Raw genomic sequence first — 25,830 nt, 5'->3', positions numbered from 1 at the left:
GTATGAGTCCTAAAATTTTGTCCCAGAACTACTGCTGCTTTAAATTTAGGGCTACAGAAAAGAGAGGAATGGTAAAAGTAGAAGCTCTAATAGAAAAAGGGGAAAATGGGTAATGAAAGTAAGGCCTGTGAATGTTATTTGACATAAACTTTTAGGTAAAATACTTGCCATATTTTTCAGTTTTGCATACTAAACTTATTTCTGTGAAATTAGACTATGCATTTCTTCTTATATTTCTGCATTAAAGGTAGGGGAGTCAGGAGAGTTGTCTGTTTTCTTGTCATTAGTCTCATCAGTAGTTCTGATGACCAGAAGCCTATTACAAAATACAGTGCCTTGGCCGGGCGCGGTGGCTCAAGCCTGTAATCCCAGCACTTTGGGAGGCCGAGACGGGCGGATCACGAGGTCAGGAGATGGAGACCATCCTGGCTAATACTGTGAAACCCCGTCTCTACTAAAAAAATACAAAAAATTAGCCGGGCGAGATGGCGGGCGCCTGTAGTCCCAGCTACTCGGGAGGCTGAGGCGAGAGAATGGCGTAAACCCGGGAGGCGGAGCTTGCAGTGAGCTGAGATCCGGCCACTGCACTCCAGCCTGGGCGACAGAGCGAGACTCCGTCTCAAAAAAAAAAAAAACAAAAACAAACAAAAACAAAAACAAAAAAATACAGTGCCTTTATTCAGTACAATGGACTCTTTGTATTCTAGTATTTAAAATGTTAAGTGAATTGTTGACTGTGTAGAAATCTAAAGATTTACTTTTTTTTATATTGTTGGAGAACAACAATCTGAATTTTCAAGTTTTGACAAGAATGACAGCCGAGGCCAAGAAGCAATCTCCAAACGCCTGTCAGTTGTATCAAGAGTTCCTTTCACTGAAGAACAGCTTTTCAGCATTTTTGATATAGTACCAGGATTGGAATATTGTGAAGTTCAACGAGATCCTTATTCAAATTATGGTAAAATAATATTCACATTAAAATATATATATACACACACACACAGAGTTTTGTTAAAATGGCTTTTCTCCAGTGGCACTTTTATATCAGATACTGCTCATATGAGAGGAATTTTATCTTTCCTTTTTCTCTACTTTAGACTTCAAAATATGGTGATACCTTAATAAACAAAGCCCTGGAAATATATGTTCTTTTTACAAAATTGTTCACTGTAAAATATATTTTAACTCCCATAAAATATAACATTCTGTATTCCAGTTGCACAACAAAAAATACCTCAGGATAGAGCCTCTGTCTCTATGTACTCTTTTGGTTAATGCTAGACAAAGTTATGAAACTCACAAAGTTTCCTCCTCATTCATCCCTAGATCTCTTTCTCTTAAATTTATATCCCTTCTTCCCTTCATTCCAAGCATCTAAATGCCCTACTTCTCTCTCTGCTTCTTCCAATTCTCAGTGGAAGCAAGACTCCAATATCAGCCATTTGAACTTATTAATTAGTTAATTGATTACACCCATTATCTAGCATTAGCTAACCCATCTTTGTGTTTTAAGCTTTTGATTTTATTAAGGCTCTTTGTTAATGAAGGCATTGTGGCATAATGGGAAAGTCTGGCATTCCATTTTGCATCAGAATCAGGTACAAATCCCAGCAGTGGCATGTAGCTTTGAGACCTTGGCAATTTGCTTATCCCCTCTGAGCCTCTCTTTCCTCATATGTAAAATGGGATCATTGATACCTTCTTTGCCAGGGTTGGGTAAGAGTTAGATGTAATATATGTAAAATAACCTAATGCAAGTTCTGGCATGTAATAGGGCACTCAGTAAATCTAAGGGTTTTTTTTTCCTTTGTTAGTGAGGGGTGGTAGAGAAATCATACTTGGTTGGCATTTCTTCCAGTTTTATAAGGATACCTGATTTAGTCCTTTTAGAGTGACATGGCTGTTGACATAGAAGTAGTGATGTGAGTTTGGTCATGTGGACCAACAGGACTAAGATAACTCCACCTTTCATACAGACACCCCCACATACTCACTAGTACCTGACCCAGCACTAGTCTTTTTGTAGAGCTTTGAGCCATCCCCAACCTTAACCTGATCATATGTTGTCATTCTCCATTCTAAGACTTCTAGGTACACATTTTTGTGTTCTCTGGCACATTTGTTTTATGCATATGAAGTTGTGTTTATTTTGTTTTGTTCCCTCCCTTTTATCTGGTATGTTGAAATGTATTTGTTCCTGTACCTCCTGTTTTGGTTCTCTGGTTGGATGTGTCTGAAACATACGTGTCATTAGAACATCTTTTTATTAATAGAGGTGTCATCATATAGTTCGAATCTCATTTGAATTAACTTTATATGGTCATTTGATTTCTGCATTTTATTTTAATTCCATTAAAATATTGGATGCTTGGGTTTTCAGATGAACATAAATTATAAGTGTTTCCCCAGTGGTTTGTATTATCAATGTGAAAACCTTTTGGTTGTGTCACAAGCTCCTGGGCTCTCGAAGGAATGCATTATAACATTGTCCCTGCCTTCAGCATCACTCTCCTAAATTGAAATTCATCCCTTTGGCAGAAATCTCTCCAAAGGAATGTAAAATATGTCACTTGTGGATCTGAGACCCTCTGTTCCCTATCTTTTTGTTTTTCATTAAAATCACTTTTCCTCTCTCTACTGCTGCAGATAGCCAGGATGAGTATATATTCTTTTCAACTATCACTTCTCATTTCATTTCTTACCCAGTATGGTTGGGAAAATCTTAAAATTTCAAAGTAGATTTCAAAGAATAAAAATTTAGACTTTTAAGTATATTGGTGTCATATAAGAAAAGCCAGTATCCTAAAATTCAATTTATTAGACAGAGTATATGTTAATATTCCATTTTCCTTAAAATTTCATGTTCATATTTTTCCCTACATTATTTCTTCCTTTTGTAGGAATACACTTGTTGCACACATGATAACAGAACTGTGTTTTCTGATACATTTGACTCTATATTTACTAGTTATGTGATATTAGAGTTCTATGTGGTTTCGCTTTTGAGATAGATTATAACATAGGCCTTAGGCACTCAATCTGCTTTCCTTTTTCATTTCTGTATATTCTCTATTTTAGGTCATGGAGTGGTTCAGTATTTTAATGTAGCATCAGCTATTTATGCAAAATACAAATTACATGGATTTCAGTACCCTCCTGGGAATCGAATAGGTGTTTCCTTCATTGATGATGGAAGTAATGCAACAGAGTAAGTACCATTCCAGGAGTGTCTAAAGCCAAGCTTTGAGTGTACATGATTGATAGGACTTGAAGAATAAAAATAGAAAACAGTTGACCTCTTAGGTGAGAAAGTCACACAAAACAAATTACTGTTAAAAGACTGAATATTTTTAGTTTTCTGTAAATTATCAGTTATTGTCTCCAGTCTCCTTAGAAAAATGGCAACACAGATGGTAGCTGCACAGCTTGCATCAATGGTGTGGAATAACCCAAGTCAGCAACAACTTATGGTAAGTAGGTAAGAATTTAACCTTTATAATATATCAATAGCATATAAAATAAATGTGAAGAGAAATCATACTTTGTTGATTGCCTATGTAAGAAAATTTTCAGAGCTATAGTGGAAGACCACATAGATGCCATGATACATATCTGTAGCTCTTGGCCAAAAATCCCTAAAGGGCATTTTTTTCTTTTTCTTGTTTTCTGCCTGTTAACAGCAATTTGGAGGAAGCTCTGGATCACAGTTGCCTCAAATCCAGACAGATGTTGTACTTCCATCATGCAAAAAAAAAGCCCCTCCTGAAACTCCTGTGAAAGAAAGACTTTTTATTGTGTTTAATCCTCATCCTTTACCTTTAGACGTATTAGAAGATATATTCTGGTAAGAAAGTTACACTTTTTGTTATATTTTATTTACACTAGTAATTTAATTATTCTCATAATCTAGACACTTCCTTCCTCCAGTACCTATCAGGTAGAGATGATTTGTTCTCTGGTTTTAAAAACTCCTCATTTGTATCATCTTTTTCAATTTCTGATTGTTTTCTTCTCTTGTTTATCAGACACACATCCTAAGGCTCCATACAGAATTTCCTGCTATTTTGTTTTTGAAGACATAAAATGGGCCTGGTGCAGTGGCTTATGCCTGTAATCCCAACACTTTGGGAGGCTGAGGTGGGAGGATCGCTTGAGCTCAGGAGTTCAAGATCAGCCTGGGCAATATGGCAAAACCCCATCTCTACAAAAAAGACAAGAATTAGCCAGGCATGGTGGTACATGCCTGTGGTCCCAGCTACTTGGGAGGCCAAGGTGGCAGGATTGCTTTTGCCCAAGAGGTCGAGGTTGCAGTACGCCAAGACTGTACTCCAGCCTGGGTGACAGAGTGAGACCCTTTTTGTTTTTTGTGTTTTTTTTACTAAGCATCTTCTGTTTTGTTGGTGCATTGTTGGATCCTTAAGGGTTATCCAGTCACATTGTGTAAACAATTACTTGATTGTAGGGAAAAATATATAAATGTTTTTTATATAAAAAGAGAAGGTTATTATTTATTTTTGTGTTTTTTTTTTTTTTTTTTTTTTTTTTTTTTTTTTTTTTTTGAGACGGAGTCTCGCAGTCGCCCAGGCTGGAGTGCAGTGGCCAGATCTCAGCTCACTGCAAGCTCCGCCTCCCGAGTTTACTCCATTCTCCTGCCTCAGCCTCCCGAGTAGCTGGGACTACAGGCGCCTGCCAACTCGCCCGGCTAGTTTTTTTCTATTTTTTAGTAGAGACGGGGTTTCGCCGTGTTAGCCAGGATGGTCTCGATCTCCTGACCTCGCGATCCACCCGTCTCGGCCTCCCAAAGTGCTGGGATTACAGGCTTGAGCCACCGCGCCCGGCCTATTTTTGTGTTTTTAACATAACTCCTTTCTTCAGTTTTTCTTTTAGGCCTTTTTCCCATTTGCCTTACAAGAATGTTAGTGAATTAGATAGATAGGAAGCTTGTTAAAGAACTGCACAAAACATTAGGAACATAATGTGATAGTGTATTGAGGCTCAAAAGGAAAAAAAAATCAGGACATGGTTCAAGTATTTTGACCTTTATTTAATTGATATATTTAGTTTTTTTCTTGAACCTCTTCTTTGTTCAAGGCAGGAACTGTGCTAAGTACAAGAGACATTATGTAAACAAAATATTAAATGGACAAGACATTATAGTTCTTGTCCTCTTAGAGCTGATCTCATGTAGGAAACAGACAGGTAAACAGAAAATTACAACCCGGTGTGATTGTTGCTGTGATAAGGAATGTGTAAGATACCTAGGAGGAGCAGTTACCTTAGAAACTCTTGAGAAGCCTTGAAAGAAGGCAGGTGTATGTGGAGACCTGAAGGATAAAAATAATTTCTCCACAGGTGAAAGCTGGGGGTATGCATGGTTATTTCTGCCATAGAGAATGTAAAAGAAGGGCTATTAGATAGGTAATTTGAGAGATTGTTAGGGAAGATGAAACTAAAGAGTCCAAGGACCATGTCAGAAAGGCTCTCGAGCTATGTTAAGGGATTTGTTGTCACCATGAAGGCAGTGGGGAGCTGCTGAGGGGACTTTTAGGGAGTAAATGATCATATTTATGTTTTAGAAAGATCACTCAAAAGACAGAGTGGAAAATGGATTGAAGAGGGACAAGCCCAGGGGTAAGGAAACTAGTGAAAAAGGAATTAGATTAAGGAAAAGATGATGGTCTGAATGAGAATGAATAGAATTGACTGATTGAGATGTTTAAGATGACATGAGTGGGATGTCAGATGTGGGGAGAAGGGTGAAAAAGGAGTCAAGAATGGACTCCAAATTTTAGACCTGAGAAGCTGTATTTATCAATTTTGGTTGATTATTTTTTTACTTTGTTTCAGTCGTTTTGGTAACCTGATCGAAGTTTACCTTGTATCAGGAAAAAATGTGGGGTATGCCAAGTACGCCGATAGAATAAGTGCTAATGATGCCATTGCCACTCTACATGGAAAGATTCTGAATGGGGTGAGACTTAAAGTTATGCTGGCAGATTCGCCAAGAGAAGAGTCTAACAAACGGCAAAGAACTTACTGATTCTTGAGGTAAGCCCTTTTTAATCTGAATTTTAAAACATATTGAGTAAATAGTATATGAGGAATATGTGTAAGTACTTTATGAACTTTTTAGTGATTTAGAAGTTGTCAGTTAAAAGAGCTTTGCAACTATTTAAACTTTAAAAATTGTTGACATTTACTGAAGAATGTTTTTGCCCTTCTATAAAATAAAATCACATTTCAGTTTAGAAAGATAATTGTTTTTGTTTGTGAAATCTTAGATTTTAAGAATTTGACTTTTTATTATGTGCTTATATAAACTTTAAAATTGTCCAGTGCTAGAATAAGGATTGCTTTAAAAAAAATTGAAATACTTCTAAAGATTTTTAACTTGAAGAATTGGTGTCTTGAGTTATGAATTGAGGTAATTTATAACAGTCGTTTAGAAAGATAATGTTTTGGCTTCTCTCTAATGAAATGCCTAAAAAGTAATATCAAATAATATATCATTTTTGGACCTTTTGAACCTAAATATTGGTGTTTTCTGGACTTATATTTGTGAGTTTATGCATTAAAACAGTACCTTCAGAAAATATTCTCATGGCCGGGCACGGTGGCTCAAGCCTGTAATCCCAGCTCTTTGGGAGGCCGAGACGGGCGGATCACGAGGTCAGGAGATCGAGACCAGCCTGGCTAACACAGTGAAACCCCGTCTCTACTAAAAAAATACAAAAAACTAGCCAGGCGAGGTGGCGGGCGCCTGTAGTCCCAGCTACTCCGGAGGCTGAGGCAGGAGAATGGCGTGAACCCGGGAGGCGGAGCTTGCAGTGAGCTGAGATCCGGCCACTGCACTCCAGCCCCGGGCGACAGAGCGAGACTCCGTCTCAAAAAAAAAAAAAGAAAAGAAAAGAAAAAAGAAAAAGAAAATATTCTCGTGTGCATATATGTATTTTTTAAGAAAACCTAACAATTTACCAAAAACTCTTTATTGTAAATTTTGATACATACAGCCATATGAATTCCATTTCCTATTTTATTTATTAGTTTCCAAAAATCAAACTATAATTTCTTTAGTTTATATCTGTGTGGTTTGGGGAAACATTCCTTAAAGTTTGGCTTTTTTTTTAATCTTTTTTTCTGAGACGTCTTGGTCTGTCACCCAGACTGGAGTGCAGTGGTGAGATCTCAGCTCACTGCAACCTCCACCTCCTGGATACAAGCAATTCTCCTGCCTCAGCCTCCCCAGTAACTGGGACTACAGGCGTGTACCACCACACCTGGCTAATTTTTCGTGTTTGTAGTAGAGACGGGGTTTCACTGGGTTTCGATCTCCTGACCTCATGATCCGCCCACCTGGGCCTCCCAAAGTGCTGGGATTACAGGCATGAGCCACTGTGCCCAGCCTAAAGTTTGGCTTTTTTTATTCTGTAAAATAATTCTGAATTTCAGGGGAAGCTGTTTTCCTGTTCACACACACCAACTTTCCAAGTCTACTATAGGTCAAATGTAGTAGATGGCAGGCACTTTGGATTCAGTTTGAAGTTACTGGCTTGAAACCTTTATTTTTTTCACTTAAGATTTTCTTTCTGACCAATTGTGTGAGCTAGCACATATGAGAATAAATCCTGCCAGGCCTCACTGCTGATGACCCTCTCCTAGAACAGATCACATAATTAGTTCCTCCTTCATAGAAGGCATTTGACAAGAGAAAGTGCCCGTTGGGCCCATTATGAATAATCCTAATTTTTAAATCTTTTAAAATATTTTATTAAATGACAAAACCACTCTCATTGTACCATACATTGTTAGCAATTTAACCCTGGATATATTAAATTGGCAGTGAAAAAGAATTAGCAAGCATTTTTTCCTGTTTATGGATAAAATGTTAAGAATGAATTCTGTTTGGACAAGCTATTCTCTAGCATGCAAAAAATGTGTTTTTTCTAGTCTGTGAATATTTCAAGAATAGGAAATAGCTCTTGCTTTTACTCAATAAATCTTTGTCCTTAAAAAGGACAATAATATAGACTTTAGACTTCTCAGTATAGAAAAGTATATAAATTACTCTTATGGTTGAACCTTTTCTAATGATTATTTACATGTTAAAGAGAATATTGGGCTTAAAATAAAAAGCCATTTAACTGTGACTGAGTTGGTCTCTACGCCTTTTTTTTTTTTTTTTTTTTTAAAACACAGAATCTCACTCTGTCACCCAGGCTGGAGTGCAGTGGCCTGATCTTGGCTTACTACAACCTCTGCCTCCTGGGCTCAAGCAGTCCTCACAGCTCAGCCTCCTGAGTAGCTGGGACTACAGGCATGTGCCACCATGCCCGGGTAATTTTTTTTTTGTAAGACAGGGTTTTGCCATGTTGCCCAGACTGGCCTTGAACTCCTAAGCACAAGTCATCTGCCTTCCTCGGCCTCCCAAAGTGCTGGGATTACAGGCATGAACCACTGCACCTGACCCTCTTTGCCTTTTTGAGCCCCAGTTTTCTCATAGGGCTTTTGAGAGACAATGAGTCAACAAAATTCCTTGTAAAATGAAAAAAAGGCTTTGCAAGTCTAAGCTAAAACTCTTGCATTTGTAGCTTCAGTGAAACCTTTGAGATGTCCTCTTATCTTAAATAATGACATCCAAATGATCAGAAACTAAAAGTATAATGATATAAAACTACCTCATGGCCAGTTGGTACTGTGAGAACTAAGCCTTATAATACCACATTTTTCCCTTAAACTCATCCAATTTCCTACATTAGAGGAATTGCATATTCAGCATGGCTGTTCACAAAAATTTTAATCTATCGTTTTTCCCTTTTTTGAACTGTTACACATATTCAGGGCAGAGATAAAAGAGGGGTCAGGTTAGTTGAAATGGCTATTTGGATAGGATACGATTAGCTACACGGTTTTGAATTTCTTCTAATTGCAGCATGGCTTTTTTATTTTTGCTGCGGATCTTCTATTTACAATGGACTCCATTATGAGACTCTTCTTTGTTGGTGTATTAAATAAATATATTACCTTATTTTAAGGTTCAATAAGATACTGTGGAAGACTTTCCCAAATTTTATATGATTGTGACAAGTTTTGGGGGGTAGGTGCACTTTTTTGTTTGTTTCTTTAATTTTTAAGAGGCTGCAGACACAGTTCATGAAGGCTGGTTTATTTTATCTCTGAGGTATGGGCCTGGGATTAAGTGAGTCATGCCCAGGAAATAGAAGCAGCTGATCCAAGGATATAACATTGAAAGTAGTTGAGTTCTATTTTGAGATGGGTCTGATAACCACAATGTAATTCTCTATTTGAGGAAAATAGAAATTTTAGTATTTCAGAGAATCAGATTTTTTATTAATTCACAACACTTTCCCTCTAGAAATTCAACACCTGCATCGCCCTTCTGAGTAAGTTTGGTTTTATTTGGGGGCAGCTATGATTAAGCAGATAACATTAGGTATATTGAAATAAAGGAACAATTCCTAACATTTTAGGAATACTACAACAGCTATTTCCTTTCCTTTCAGGTGATGATTTTCATACTTGTGTTGTGTTCTTTCTACAGAACAAAGACTAAATAATGACATAATCCTCAGCTGACTGACTGAAAATGTGACTGGACGCATTCCCTGTGGACAGTTGACAGCTTTTTTTCATATACCTGATAGTCTGTGTACAGCATTGTTTTGTCTGGGAAGCAGGGATTGCTGACATGTATTTTTGAATCCATACATTAATGCTAAAACGAATATAATAGTTGTTCCTTAGAGCAATATGTTGTTACATGTAGCAGAAATAAAGTTTTCTTTGCTAACTAAATCATGACTTATTTATGTGAAAGACAAGAACGGAAAAATTTAATAGACAGTCTTTAGAATTTGACTAAATGACATATGTCATTGATTTTGAGATGCACATCTTTCACATTTTAACACCCCTGAAAGTAGAAGCATCTCGGTATCAGTTGTATCGCATAATGTAATTAACAACCTTATTTTCTTTCTTAATAAAACATGAAAAGGTGCTTTTTTTCAATCAATTGCATCTTAGAGTCAATAAAATATGGTAATTGCTACTCAATCTATACATGGAGCTTAACTGTTTACACTTAATCTAAGGACAAAAGACAAAATCATTGGAAATATTTTATATGGTTTTTTTTTAGTTATACCAAAATGTGTTGGTAATTTTGTAAAGCTCTTTTAAGATTATAAGGCAACAGTGATAAAAAAAAAATTAAAACTTGTTGATAATAAATTTAAATAAATGTCAGTGGCTTTGGGGGATGGGCATTTTTATCTTTATAGAAATAATGGCCACTCCAAAAATATGAAATGTAAGGAATTTTCAAAACAGACTACAATAGGAGGTATAGTTATTTTGAAACTAAAGATTAAAAATTAGGGCTGGGGGTGGTTGCTCACCACACCTATAATCCTGGCACTTTAGGAGGCCAAGGTGGGAGGATCACTTGAGCCCTAGGGTTCAAGAGGAGACCAGCCTGGGCAACATAGAGGACCTGGTCTCTACAGAAAATTACAAAATTAGCCAGGCGTAGTGGTGTGTGCCTATAGTCCCAGCTACTCAGAAGGCTGAGGTGGAAGGATTGTTTAAGCCTAGGAGACCAAGGCTACAGTGAGCCACAATAGTACTGCTCCAGCCTGGATGACAGAGCGAGACCCTGTCTCAAAAATAAAAACTAAAACTAAATAAAGATTTAAAATTAGGGATCTATTCTGCTTGTATTTTAAAAACTTTAACAAAAAAATTTTATTAGCTCTGGAGTTGAATTGATATGTATCAAAAAGGTATATCTAAAGCATTTGGCACTTTTAATAAAAAGGTATTATAAATAATATGCATTTGTTAAAACATAATTATCTCCTCATTATACTTCTCACATTCTGACTCAAACTAACGATAAAAGATTAAATTCAGCAATCATAATAATTGAGTATCTTATATTTGGACATCTCTACTGGAAAACTAAAATCTTTTCTTTTAAAAGGCAGTGATTTGGCCGGGCGCGGTGGCTCAAGCCTGTAATCCCAGCACTTTGGGAGGCCGAGACGGGCGGATCACGAGGTCAGGAGATCGAGACCATCCTGGCTAATACGGTGAAACCCTGTCTCTACTTAAAAATACAAAAAACTAGCCGGGCGACGAGGCGGGCGCCTCTAGTCCCAGCTACTCGGGAGGCTGAGGCAGGAGAATGGAGTAAACCCGGGAGGCGGAGCTTGCAGTGAGCTGAGATCCGGCCACTGCACTCCAGCCTGGGTGGCAGAGCAAGACTCCGTCTCAAAAAAAAAAAAAAAAAAAAGGCAGTGATTTTAGCAAATTTAGATAAGAAAATTTAGTCTTATCTTCACAGGCAAAACTGCTGACAAGAATTAGGCCAGGTATCTTTCTGTGAGTCAGAGGATTTATTTTAAAGAGAAAGCAAAACTGGGTGCAGTGGCGCATGACTGTAGTCCCAGCTACTCAGGAGGCTGAGGCGTTAGGAGTGCCAGAGCCCAGGAGTTCGAGGGTAGAGAGTGTTGTTATTATACCTGTGAATAGCCACTGTCCTCCGTTTGTTTGTTTTTAATTTTTTTTTAAAAAAAGTAATGAAAAACCTAAATGAGGGGAGCTGTGGATTAATTACCAAAAAATAGGTGTAGTTATACCAAACTCATATACTGTACACATAGTTCAGTTTTCACAGATTGGAATTAAATTGTTCCTTACAAGTTATTGGGCTCTGCCATGTAAGTAATGCTTGAATTACCTCAAAAATATTTCTGCCAGGTGGTTAATCTAAACAGTGTAAAAGTGACACTTAGTTACAGAAAGGAGCTCTCTACCTCCTACTTGAGTCCATTGCATCTCTGGTTAATCTTCACAATTGAGGTAAGATCCTATTTCCTACAGTTTTCCCCTATTAAAGTATTTCACTGGGCTTTCTAGGAGAACTTGAATCTGTCATATGGTAGCCGTCATATACCTGGCCAGCCCTCCACATTCTCTATTCAGATTAAATGATCCCAGTTTCTCCCTTCTACCAGTCAGGCAGCCAGTCCCAGCAAACAGTTGTGGTTAAGAGTAAGGTGCCTTATCTAGATATATTTATTTGAATCATAGTATAAATTTTAAAGAGATCGTATGATACCTCTCTACCTACAAAACACTTTGCTTTTTCAGTGCAACCTGTTGTTTTGTTTTCCTTCCCAATTGCATGTCTCAGTAAACAATGCTTACTTCAGCTTCAGGGTGCGTTTCATCTTAATCCTCTCAGTTTTTTAGCCTTGGTCCTGTCTTCCTATCTTTTGAAGTTGATCCCTACAGCTGTATTTTAAAAGCCAGAATTTTAGATTTTTCTTAGAATGAGGAAATTCTAGAACCTAAAAAAATAGCATTTAGTAATCTAGTTGTTTATGTCTTCACCTTAATGTCTACTTCTTAGATGCATTTTGAGTATGAGAACATAATATATAAATACTTGGATGCCCAGCAAATGTTAGTTATTAAAACTGCCAACACAGTGGAGTTTTATTAGTATATATTTCTTTAAAACTTTTTAAAGCAATACATCTCAATAAACCTCTCAAGTATGTAGTTAAAATAAGAAATAACATTTAAAATAAGCCTGATTAAAGCCTTCTTGTAAATTAATTAACTGAGGTCTTGTATGGTAGATTACTGAAAGCAACTGTCAAATTTGCTGTTTCTAAAGCAACATGTTCCAAACTATGTTCCTTGAAATACTAGAAGGAATTTTTCATGGTTAAATACACTTAGAAAATGTTCAGTATTTTTAGTTCCACGGGTTTAATCTACCATAGATAAAAAAGGTAGTGAAAAATACCCAGGAAATTATTACTCTAAAATTCTAGCTTTCTCTGAATTTTGTTCTTTCTTAATTGGGATCCTATTCAGTATGAATGAACCCATGGAAAGTAGAAATAAGGGACTTGACCACTAGGTGGTGATAAACATTGGTGATAAATTGCAGCATTCCAATGTTAATTTAAGGCACTGAGACAGAAATGATGGTGTTGGCCGGGCGCGGTGGCTCAAGCCTGTAATCCCAGCACTTTGGGAGGCCAAGGCGGGCGGATCACAAGGTCAGGAGATCGAGACCATCATGGCTAACACAGTGAAACCCCGTCTCTACTAAAAAGTACAAAAAACTAGCCGGGCGAGGTGGCGGGCAACTGTAGTCCCAGCTACTCGGGAGGCTGAGGCACGAGAATGGCGTGAACCCGGGAGGCGGAGCTTGCAGTGAGCTGCGATCCGGCCACTGCACTCCAGCTTGGGCGACAGAGTGAGATTCTGTCTCAAAAAAAAAAAAAAAAGAAATGATGGTGTTTGAAATGCCTAAAACTGTGGCTTTTTTTTTTTTTTTTTTTTTGAGACAGAGTTTCACCCTTGTTGCCCAGGCTGGAGTACAATGGTGCAATCTAAGCTCACCGCAACCTCCACCTCCCGGGTTCAAGCGATTCTGCTGCCTCAGCCTCCCAAGTAGCTGGGATTACAGGCACGTGCCACTACACCCAGCTGATTTTGTATTTTTAGTAGAGACAGAGTTTCTCCATGTTGGTCAGGCTGGTCTCAAACTCCCGACCTTAGGTGACCTGCCCGCCTCAGCCTTCCAAAGTGCTGGGATTACAGGCATGAGCCACCGCACCCGGCCAAAACTGTGGTTCTTAAACTTTGGTGTCCACACGAATCACCATGAGTGTTTGTTTAAAATGTAGGTATACTGGTTCTGCAGGTTTGGGGTGAGTTTTTGAACAAGCTGTGGTTATGATGGGGTGGTCAGTGACATTAACTTTGGAATATACTGGCCCAAGGAGATTTCTTATGGTGGACCTTAGGTTGGACTGTTGTAATAGAAAGGCATCGAGAAGTTGTTTCCTAGTCTTTTTACCTTGGGCATTTTTTAGAATTAAGCATCTGGTTCTTCCTCAGTTTAATATCAGTAAATATGAATTGCATTAAGAAATTGAAAAACACAGTCACACAAATAACAAATAACAGGCCATCTTTTTTATGTTAGTGAGTATTTTTTGATGTTTGTAAAGGATGGTAATTGTTTAGGCCATTCAAAGCTTTTACCTAATATTTTTATTTACATTTATTTTTAAGTGAATTGTCTGAATAAATTACCAAAGATTGGGATTCTGAAGAAGTACATAGGTACATGTTATGTATTTTAAATGACAAAGGAGTATGAAGGAGATGTAATTATCATTGTCAGAAAAACTGAAATAGAATAATCAAAAGGGTACAGAAATACCTCTGTATGTATATGAGTGTTCTTACAATCATAAGATGAATCTTCTTGTAAAATGAATGCTTTTTTGATGTACCCAAAAACCTTTTGATTTATAGGTACATTGTAACTTTCAATGGCTTTAATAAATACTAAAGCTAAAAATCAGTAAGGGCAAGAACAAGTGAAATCTATTGCCTTTTCACCTGGAGGTATAGCCACATGCAGGCTTTGTTCCATATGTGGATGGTAAGTGCTATTAAAAATCAGGGCAGTTATTTTTACATATGATTTCAGTAAAGAGAAAACAAAAATGGTCATCCTTATTAGACAAGAAGTTCCATTTTAATACATGAATTCTAATAAATGGATTGCATTATTTCCTTTTCTAGAAACAGTAGCTCAAGAACACATGGATCCTGGGAACTGAAGGTATGGTATTGGTAGGAGGTCAGACCGAAATATTGAGCTAAAATATCAAGTTGTAGTTCATTCATTACAATGGCCATGCTTTGACTTTATTTAAGGTAGAAAAGTCTTGTCCTTAGTAGACAATGCAGCTCCCACTATACTTTGAGAAAGTTACCAGGCTCTGTGAAAATTTATTTGAGTAATTATCAGAGAAAAAGGGAGTTCTGTGACTATCATATATGAATTGAAGGCAGTATCTGGATGTCACAGTCCCTGTGAGCTAGCTAACGTAGGCTGCACCACTGTGGGACTCTTAGAAAGTGCCTGTCTGACCAAAATGCTGCAGAAGTGGCAGAAGGAAGGCATCAGAGACCATTTTTAAACAGTTGTTTTTATATGAGGTACAAAACTCAAGAACTGTGTGAAAAGGCAAGTACCAGTACTGTTTTCGACAGAAATTGGGAGAAATACTGAGCACAGAAGAATAACCTAAGTGCTTCTCACCGATAACTTCTGTGAAACTATGTTCTCTGAATTCTTCTCCAAATTATTTTCCGATTTTGTAAGTAATGATGTTACAACTAATTTTTTTCCTCATATATTATCAATATTTTCTAGCATTAACAAGACATAGGTAACAGCATTCATTAGCTCAGAGTTTTTAAGAGTTTTGTTTGCTTGTTTGCTGTGTTTTTTTGTTGTTGTTTTTTTAATGCCAGGAAAAAAATTAAAGTCATCTACTTTAAAGTTATATACTAATTTACTATAAGTTCTGATATGTAAAAATATATAATTTCATTGTTTTCCTTTCTTTGTCAACAAAGCCTATCTGGGCCGGGCACAGTGGCTGACGCCTGTAATCTCAGCACTGTGGGAGGCTGAGGTGGGCGGATCACTTGAGGTCAGGAGTTTGAGACCAGCCTGGCCAACATGGTAAATCCCTGTCTCTACTGAAAAAAAATAACAAAAAGATTAGTCAGGCATGCTGGCAGTCACCTGTAATCCCAGCTACTAAGGAGGCTGAGGCAGGAAAATCTCTTGGAGTAATCCCAGCTACGAAGGAGACTGAGGCAGAGGTTGCAGTGAGCCAAGATTTTGCCACTGCACTCCAGCCTGGGCGACAGAGCAAGACTCCATCTCAAAAATAAAATTCAAATAAAACAAAGCCTATCCATTGTGTTGGGTTTTGGCCCTAGGAGATAATTTTTACATTCTTATCTCATTGCCCCACTGGCACAAAAGACTTCCTCCCTCTTCTATATTAATACATTTGTAACTTAATAGAAGTGCCAGCATGACCATTTTGAAGAGGGTAGAGAAGAATATTTTAATCTGTTACTTAAAAGGACTGACTTTAGAAACAATCTACAATAGTTGCTGAGAGCACTGGACAGGGGGATCTGCTTTGGCAATATCCCAGATTTAGGCTAAAAGTAGTAAGAGATGAGTCCTGTTAGGAATATCTGGGAATCACAGGCAATAAGGAATCTATACCAGGTACTGTAATGTAGTCCCTACAGCCTTATTTTACTATGTTAACTCAAAGGAGGTATTTCACACACACAAAAAAAAATCGGAAGTAAATCTCCCTTACATCATCCTTAAAGATTAGCAATGTGCCTGGAAAACCCAGCTTCTACTTAATAGCTTTTAGCTATTTGTAGCGGGAATTTATCATGTCTTATAGATCTTGTTGATATTATTAGCCTTTAGTTCCCCAAAAGTGAGTTTCATATACCCACATTGCCTTTTTGGGTCTGTTTTCTCATCTAGAAAATAAGGAAGATAATAATTATTAGTGTAAATGCAAGCCTCTGCAAACCTCCTCTCTCAGGGTTCTACAAAAACATCCTTGAAAACATTAAGTAGGAAAAAAAATTATATCAATCATAGAAGCTTAGGTTAAGATTAGTGGAAACTAGAAAGAATTTCTGCTAAACAGAAATTTAGTAGAATCCTAGTAAGGGGTAGGATTTTAAAAAATGACTGACTCCAATTCTACATCGGAACATCCTGTTAATAAAACAAGATGAGGGCCGGGCGCAGTGGCTCACGCCTGTAATCCCAGCACTTCGGGAGGCCGAGATGGGCCAATCAGGAGGTCAGGAAATCAAGACCATCCTGGTTAACATGGTGAAACCCCGTCTCCACTAAAAATACAAAAACTGGGCCGGGCGCGGTGGCTCAAGCCTGTAATCCCAGCACTTTGGGAGGCCGAGACGGGCGGATCACGAGGTCAGGAGATCGAGACCATCCTGGCTAACACGGTGAAACCTCGTCTCTACTAAAAAATACAAAAACTAGCCGGGCGAGGTGGCGGGCGCCTGTAGTCCCAGCTACTCGGGAGGCTGAGGCAGGAGAATAGCGTAAATCCGGGAGGCGGAGCTTGCAGTGAGCTGAGATCCGGCCACTGCACTCCAGCCCGGGCGACAGAGCGAGACTCCTCTCAAAAAAAAAAAAATACAAAAACTGAGCCAGGCGTGGTGGCGGGCGCCTGTAGTCCCAACTACTCCGGAGGCTGAGGCAGGAGAATGGCGTGAACCCGGGAGGCGGAGCTTGCAGTGAGCCGAGATCACGCCACTGCACTCTAGCCTGGGCGACAGAGAGAGACTCCGTCTCAAAGAAAAACAAATAAAACAAGATGACACCTTAGCCTCCCATCTTCTGACATTCCTTGTTATGTATGAGAAGGCTATACTATTAATTTGAGACAGCTATTGAGAGTCTTGTCATAATAGGCTTCTTTCTGCATTCCTTCACTAGTGGCCCTGAAGCTGCACTATGTTGGAGGTTTCCTTGACTAAGAGAACCACACCTGGCATTCACCTCGGTAGGGGAGTCATAAAAGATCCTGCCTCTGACCAGAAGAGTATGAATGACAAAGGTGACATAACTAGCATAGAAAGATGTCTTAGCCTCTGCACATCAGCTGATTTAGAATACTTACAGATGGGGGGCGTGGTGGGGGGGCGGCGCAGAATGTTCTTTTCAGCTTGTTTGCCCTGACAACTTTGATCTTATTGCAAGGAAGTCCCTTACCCTCTTCTACCCTAGATATGACGGACCTCCTGGGATTTCCTGGGAAAATGAAATGAGTCTAACACCTTTGACCACCTGCTGGATATTATATCAGCACTTACTTGAGTAGACTGTGAAAGAGCTGAAAGCAATATTCAGAGTCTGACAGTTCTCTGCAGTTGGCCTAGATAACCTCATTGTGAAATAAGTAACTAAATGGACAAAAGATTTGAACAAGCACTTCACAAAAGAAGACCAAGAGGAGGGCAGGGTTTTTTTTTTTTGAGAGTTTTATTTAGTTTTGTTTTGGGGTTGTTTTGTTTTGGCAGAGGACAGGAGGAGTGGATAGATTCATTTTGTAGAGAAATATTAAAATATTCTTTGGAATTTGATAGTTAATTTAAGCTTAAGAATCTTTTAAAATTCAGAATGTTCAGCCGTATTAGTCATCAATGAACTACTCATTACAACTACAATAAGCTACCCTAACAGTGGTATGAACAGCAAGAATTAAAATGTTGACAGTACCAAGTACTGGTGACAGTGTGAAACAACAAGAACTGCTGATGCAAATTGGCTCAACCACTTGGGAAAATGTTTGACGGTATCTACTAAAGTTGAATATATGTATGCCCTCAACTCAGCAGTTCCACTTCTAAGCATATATCCAACAAAGATGTGTACATATGGGTACCAAAAGACACATACAAAAACATTCTTGGTATTATTCATAATAGCCTCAAAGTAGAAACAACCCCAGTGTCCATGAACAGAATGCATATGACACTGTATAGCAAGGAAATGAGCTAACTCTTACTACACTTAATGATTTGAAGGAATCTCACAAACATAATGTTGAACAAAAGCAACCAGCCAACAAAAGATGTGCTGTAGGATTCCCACTTACAGAGTTCAAAAACAAGTAAAACATACCTTTGAGCAGACTGGAATGGGGAAGTTCACAAAGGGAGTTATGGTGTGTTGGTGGTCTTGTCTTTCTTGACCAGGATGGGATAACTGATCGTTTTTGAGCTGTACTGTATGGAGTATGCATTTTTTATTTATCTTATACTTCAATTAAAGTTTTTCTTTCTTAGTGAATAAAGCAAAAATCAGCATGAGGCTGGTGAAACAGACAGTTCTGCAGAATGAGAGAAGAGCAATGTCTTGAAGCATTTAGAAAGAAGGACTTTGTTCTTCCAGTGCTTATAGAACAAGAAATATTAGAAAATATCTGCTTTTGCTCCCCCTATGGTGCAGCAGGTTATTATGATGGCAAGAGGGCAGGAGAATAAGAGTGAGAAAAGAAAGGGAGAAGCTAAATTAATATTTGTGTCAGAAATAGTAAATAGTCATAGCACTAAAGAAAATGGAATCCAAGATGAACAGTGAATACTAAACTACTTTTCAGAATCCTGTGGGTTTTCATGAGTCCACAAAGGGAAGATAGAGGGAAGTTCCCCCACTTCCTGTTCATTATCCAGATCAGAACTGCTTTCATCAATGTTATATATTGTGCATTAAAAGCTTTCCTTTAAAGGATTCTGCAGCTTAAATGAGTTAGGATGAACAAAAAGCACCAGAGCGAAAGACAAAAAGCACCCTCCGACGTATATAGTAAGAGAAAAGGTGCAGATCAAAAAGGCTGATTACAGAGATTTATCCGTTGACTAATAGATGTTCCCAATAAACAATAACTCATTTTAATAGAAAAAACATCATCTAAAAAATTTTAAAAGGCACAAGACTGAAGATCCTCTTCTACACACTTTAAATGCCATCTGGAATGGAGCAATGTCTGCAGTTTTGTAGCCCAAGATTTCTCTACTCATCCAAATTGTAAAGGTAACAGACATTCTGTGATATACAATGTACTGCTCATTTGCCCTTTCTGGAAAAAAATTAATCACTGCACTCCCAAAATGGATCAAAATTAAAAATAAAAGAATAAGGAAAGAAAGGCCAGTCGGTGAGTATTGATATCATCCCGGAAACTATTAGAATAATGAAAGTAATTGTAAATTTCATTTTAAAAAAAAGAGGTTTATTATATGACTTATCTATTCTGAAATTTTTCAGTGGGATTTATAACCCTAGATTAAGTTAATGAAGGCCAAGAAGGAATGGCAGTTTCTTTTTTCGGGGGACAGAGGCAGGTAAGGGGTAAAATCCTTCTCTTTTGTAAAGAAATATTAAAATTCATTCGTTTTTTACTTTGATAATTAAATGTAAGGTTAAGAATCTTTTGAAATCTGTTAAGGTGGTTAATAATAAAATTAATAACAGAATGTCTTCTCTTCAAATTCTTGAACAATGCAAAAGTGAAATTGTGTCTATGAAAAAAGTAAAAAAAAAAAGCACATAAGACCAAAACTGTTTAAACTGTTTAAATTCTAAAAACAAAATGAAATTGTTTCCTTCGTCCAAGAGACTTACCTTCAAATCCAATTCTGTCACACACACTTAACACAAAAAGTATCTCAGAGTACAATTTAAGGAGAAGTTATAAGGCTAAATAACAGAAGCATAGTCACTGATAAAGTTACAATTAGTAGTGAAGAAAACAGACCCTGACACTTATACACAGGCTCATATAGGATTAAAATGTGAAATTGCAAGTACTTTATATATATATATTAATATATAATATATATACTTTTATATATTAAAATATGAAAGTACAAAGTATACTTTACAATAGTGTAGGGATTGTGATGGAAACTTTAACGTGTTCCGTGAACCATCACAACACAAATCAAATATGGGGAAAAATTATCTGCAAGAAATGAAAAATAAAGCAAAATTAATATGTATAGAGAAAATACAACTTTTCTCAAATGGAATAGTTTACAAATCGACCAGAAAGCAATGCCGAATGACAAAAGCAGCATAGAGGACCCAGAAAGATCTCTTAGCTTTCTGCACATCAGCTGATTTAGAGTATTTATAGCAGGATAAAAGAAATACCTCCAGCATGTTCTTTCCAGCCTCTCTGTTTGAAATACTTTGGTCTGATTGGAAGGACATCTCTTACTCTCTTCTACCCTAAGTGTAGATCCTGTCGGCCTCCTTGGATTTCTGGAGGAATGAAATGGCTCTGACATTCAGTGCCCACCTGCTGTACATTACTTCAGCATCTGAATGGCCTGTAATAGCTGAAAGCAATCCTTAGAGCCTGACAATTTCCCTGCAGTGCATTTTAAAAGGCAAAAGTTATACATGATAATAAAACTAAAAGATTTTAATAATTAAATCACAATCATGTGAAAAATAATTTAGAAGCCTCCTACACGGTTGTTTTTTCAAAAAGATCCAGTAAAATTGAGTGAAAACAAAATGGCAAATAAAAGCTAGAGGATGTGTTTAAAGCTATGCTGAAAGGCAAACTGATAGCCACTATTATTTAGAATGTGAAAATGAACTAATAGACATGTAACACAAGGGGAAAAAGTAACAATATGGATAATACTAGGAATAACTCAGGAGAAAGCAAACAGGCAAACTCCTGACAAATGCATTTTTTAAAAAAATCAAAATCAGAAATAAAGATAATGAAAAATAGATTATTAAAAATAATGCAATCCTTAATTATTTTAATTTAAATATTTGCTATGACATATTCAGTACACAAGTTTAGAAAACTCACTCAAGAAATACAAAATTCAAACAGGTCAATAACCAAGAAAAAGATTAATGTAGTAACCAATGAATTATATCTCCTCAAATGAGTCCTGATCACGCTATGCATTCTCCCAAACTTTTAAGAAGCACATTATGCCTATGTTATATAAATTTTATCTGGCAGGCAGAAAAGGGTGAGTGTACACCACATTAAATTTTGTGCAGTTACTGTTACCCTGACACCAAAACATTGAAAAGACAAAAATCAAAGCTATAAATTGTTCTTTTACCTAGGAATATGGATGCAAACAAACCTAAATAAAATATTAGAAGTACCAATCACGTGTTCAAAGAACAACATACCATTGCCAAGTAGGGTTTATCCTTTGATGAAAGAGCGGTTCCCACTGGGGGGAAAAAAACTGTTAATACACATTTTTTTTTTTCAGGGACAGGGTCTCACTTTGTTGCCCAGGCTGCTCTCGAACTCTAATACACATCTCAATAGATCCACAGTGAGATCTGTTTGCCCAGTTGGTTACTTGTCAATTCTTGTGATCATATGAATGTCATGGACTCTGGATTATTCATGATTAGTCTGAAACAATCACTAAGTGGAAGGATGGGACTAGTCTGGGTTGTTTAAATGAATCAGTTTCTAGCCTTGTTCCCAACTACATGACTGCAATATAATGGGGAAGGTATGGAGAGCATGTTGGTAAGGCAAACACAATGTCTAAAACTGCTTCTTAGCTAGATTTATTGCCAGGCACTGGGCAAGTGGCTTTACATATATCTCAAAACTCCATGGTGTAAGTACTATTTTTCCTATTTTATCAACAGGAAGCTGAAGTACATTCAGAGAAATAAAGTAACTTGCTCAAGTAACAGCCAGCAAATGGGGAAGCTGGACTTCAGATACAGGTGACTTAAACTTGATGCCCATTCTCTTAACCACTACACTAAATATCAATGGCCATAATGAAGATTACAGGTGCTAGCACATGCACACACTAATCAAAATTATGTAACACCAAATCCTTCCAAAACTGTGGGATAGAATGGAAATCATGCTTACTGTTTAGAGAAAGCAAGCAGAATACAAAATTGCATATAATGTAGTTAATGATTTTTTTAAGCTAGAATGAATTTGAAAGAGCCATATGGGTGTATTTGCTTTTCACTATTTTCCATTTTTCCTTAGTGAACATTTGTACTTTAAAAAAAAAAAAACTAGGCCGGGCGCGGTGGCTCAAGCCTGTAATCCCAGCACTTTGGGAGGCCGAGGCGGGCGGATCATGAGGTCAGGAGATCGAGACCCTCCTGGCTAACACGGTGAAACCCCGTCTCTACTAAAAATACAAAAAACTAGCCGGGCGCGGTGGCGGGAGTCCCTGGAGTCCCAGCTACTCAGAGGCTGAGGCGGGAGAATGGCTGGAACCCAGGAGGCGGAGCTTGCAGTGAGCCGAGATCGCGCCACTGCACTCCAGCCTGGGCGACACAGTGAGACTCCGTCTCAAAAAAAAAAATAAAAAGCCAGGCACGGTGGCTTATGCCTGTAATCCCAGCACTTTGGGAGGCCGAGGTGGGTGGATCATCTGAGGTCAGGAGTTTGAGACCAGCCTGACCAACATGGTGAAACCCCATCTCTACTAAAAAGACACACACACACACACACACAAAATGAGCCAGCCGTGGTGGCACACACCTGTAATCCCAGCTATTCAGGAGGCTGAGGCAGGAGAATCGCTTGAACCCGGGAGGCGGATGTTGCTGTGAGCCAAGATCATGCCATTGCACTCCAGCCTGGGTGACAGAACGAGACTCCATCTAAAAAAAAAAAAAAAAATTAAAAAAATATACTGTATGCCCTACTAGATGGTAAAGTTTTTATGAGCAAAGCCTGTGTTTTATTTTTGTAACTCAAACATAGCCATGCACCTTACAAATTATAGGCACAAAATAAATTTTTATCCATTTGGTTTACAGCATAAAAGATTCCTATGTATGTCTCCTGCAGAGATTCTGTAAACAAGTGTGTATTCTCTATAGATATTGCAATAATTGTTTAGGTACTACCCTTTCAAACTGAAGTTTTACTTAGGCTTATTTTTAAAGATTATGCTAATTTTTATTTTAATGTTGTGTTTTTGTTGTTTGTACAATTTTACTAGTGCCTGGTTCACAGTCCAAATACAAATCTAGGTGATTTTTGAATAATAGATGATACTTGTTAAACTCTATAACTATATCACTACTGTTCCAAGCACTGTGAGATATTTTCCCATTTAGCCATCTAACAGTTCTGTGAAATTAATACTGTGAGGCACAGGGAGGTTAAATGACTTCTGACAGGACACATAGCAAATAAGTAATGGAGCTGGGATTCACGCTCAAATATGACTCCATGGCCTCACTTAAGTTCACACACTGTGATACTCTGGTTTCTCTTCAGATCATATAAATCTTTTGCCTTTTACTGAAGATTTCCATGGAGAGGAACCGTTATGAGTCTTTACCCAATTTTTTGAGGCCTCTTGTTTAATGATTTTTTTTTTAAGTTTACATGCTGTTTAATTCAACCACTGTTCTGGGTTTTATTTGTTTTTTGAGAAGTGTAAAATCTTTTATGTTATAAATAGACCATGTAATTGCGAAAAAATTTTATTCCATTGTGTGACTCCTTGAAAGAATGAGGTGGAAGAATAAAGTAAGAAAAGTATAACTGAGATGAGAAGAAGTGAAAGCAAGAGAAAAGGATTAGAGATGGCAGAATAAAGAGGGTGACTCAGTGACTTCGGGGTCAAAGTGTTGGTTCCTTTTTCACCTTGGTTGTACAAGTTTGTTCAACAATAATGTATTGACCATGTATGTACTAGCTGCCAAGGACATAATGGTGAAGAGAAAAAAAGATGACTTCTTTGCCCTTATATATAATAGCTTATATAATTATTATAAGCTTCTATTATATAACATAGTTTGAAAAAGTAGTTTACAGTGAGTCAGCTGCCAGTAAGGCAGGCTGGCTTCTCCCCAACTTATCAATTTTAGAGGATTCACAGGAACACAGGAATCCCCCTTTACTGTCATCCTTAATTTGGCCACACCTAATTCTGCTTTTGTGTTTGTTTTAAAGGGTTTTATTGTTGTGATTTTGGGGATAAAGATTACAGTGTTGTCTACACATCTTAAGTGTACGATTTGAGAATTCTTGATTAACGCATACACTCTTATAACCCACTTTCGGAGACTATTCCCATGGGTCTGTTGTGTTTCTGTTTGTCTTGTAAGCAAAGGCACTATCTTTTTAAAGATGTTTGTATAGTAAACAGAATCAGAAGACAGATAGTGTCTCCCTCTGGTGCAAGAGACAAGTTCTGTTTAGTAAAATTAAGGTGATATCTCCTTCCAGGGCAAAGGACAAGCAGAGTTACAGCTCTTGATTAAAGATTTAGGCTTCTTAAGCTTGGTGTTCCTCAGTTCTAGCACACACTGTGGCATGCACGGCATCCACTTGGGTCACTCTGCATTACCCCTGTAAGACTTGGGGGATACTCTGCATTACCCCTGTAAGACTTGGGGGACAAAAGGAGCCAAGGCAGACATGCAACTCAGGCTGCTTACTGTGTTGCGGATAATGAAGTCCTTCGTCTCTGATGCAGGAGATGGTGGCAAGCTTTTTATCTTGCAAGTAGAATAACATCTCAGACCCTTCACAGTTCTTGACAATCCCACCCCTTCGAGATAGAGATCATTTTTATTGGAGCAGCAAGTTCCCTCATGCCCCTTTCCCATCAATCTCACAAGAATATCCTTTTTCTGATTTCATTCACACTAGATAGTGTTGCCTTTTCTAGAACATCACATACATGGAATCATACAGCATACAGTTGCCCCTTGGTATCTTGAGGAGGAATGTTCTCAGGACCTCCCTGCAGATACCAAAATCCGTGGATGCTCAAATTGTTAAGTCTCATATAAAATGATGTAGGCAGTGACTTACGCCTGTAACTCTAGCATTTTGGGAGGCTGAGGTGGGTGGATCACTGACCTCAGGAGTTTGAGACCAGCCTGGGCAACATGGTAAAACCTCATCTCTCAAAAACAAAAGAAAAATTAGCCTGGCATGGTGGCTCATACCTATATTCCCAGCTATTTGTGGGACTGAGGTGGGAAGATCACTTGAGCCCAGGAGGCAGAGGTTGCAGTGAGCCAAGATTGTGCCACTGCACTCCAGCCTGGGTAACAGAGCAAGACCCATCTCAAAAATAAATAAAAATAAAATGGTGTAGTATTTGCATATAACCTATGCACATTTTCTTGTTTACTTTATCTGTAGATTACTTATAATATCTAGTACAATGTAAATGCTATGTAAACAGTTGTTATACTGTATTGTTTAGGAAATAACCACAAGAAAAAATCTGTATGTATTCAATGCAGGCACAACCATTCTTTTTTTTTGTCACGTATTTTCAAACTAGGCTGGTTGAATCCACAGATGTGGAACCCAGGGATACACACAGTTGACT

General features: G+C 37.9%; 1 protein-coding gene and 1 non-coding gene across 5 annotated transcripts in view; both read left to right on the top strand.

The window, feature by feature from the left end:
• Window positions 1–19,600, top strand: part of RBM45 (RNA binding motif protein 45) — a 28,025-nt gene extending 8,425 nt beyond the window's left edge. The window contains exons 5-11 of one of the 4 annotated variants that reach the window (XM_033231021.1): window positions 773–958; window positions 3,079–3,208; window positions 3,386–3,470; window positions 3,681–3,844; window positions 5,848–6,048; window positions 14,641–14,680; window positions 17,423–19,600. In XM_033231021.1, coding sequence (XP_033086912.1) covers window positions 773–958; window positions 3,079–3,208; window positions 3,386–3,470; window positions 3,681–3,844; window positions 5,848–6,040 — 758 coding nt within the window. In that variant the 3' untranslated portion in view covers window positions 6,041–6,048; window positions 14,641–14,680; window positions 17,423–19,600. Of the gene's footprint in view, window positions 1–772; window positions 959–3,078; window positions 3,209–3,385; window positions 3,471–3,680; window positions 3,845–5,847; window positions 6,049–9,521; window positions 9,814–14,640; window positions 14,681–17,422 lie in introns of those variants that run through there. The other 3 variants (XM_033231022.1, XM_033231020.1, XM_033231024.1) reach the window with 3 other exon arrangements.
• A 4,133-nt stretch (window positions 19,601–23,733) lies between these two features.
• On the top strand, window positions 23,734–23,848 carry LOC117095567. Its single transcript, XR_004442084.1, has one exon. It is a non-coding gene; the product is annotated as a U5 spliceosomal RNA (small nuclear RNA).
• Window positions 23,849–25,830: the final 1,982 nt, after the last annotated feature.

Source organism: Trachypithecus francoisi, unplaced genomic scaffold (genome assembly GCF_009764315.1).
Source record: "Trachypithecus francoisi isolate TF-2019V2 unplaced genomic scaffold, Tfra_2.0 Lachesis_group13, whole genome shotgun sequence".
In the NCBI taxonomy this organism is placed as follows: domain Eukaryota; kingdom Metazoa; phylum Chordata; class Mammalia; order Primates; family Cercopithecidae; genus Trachypithecus; species Trachypithecus francoisi.
This window is presented reverse-complemented; position numbering and strand designations above follow the sequence as displayed.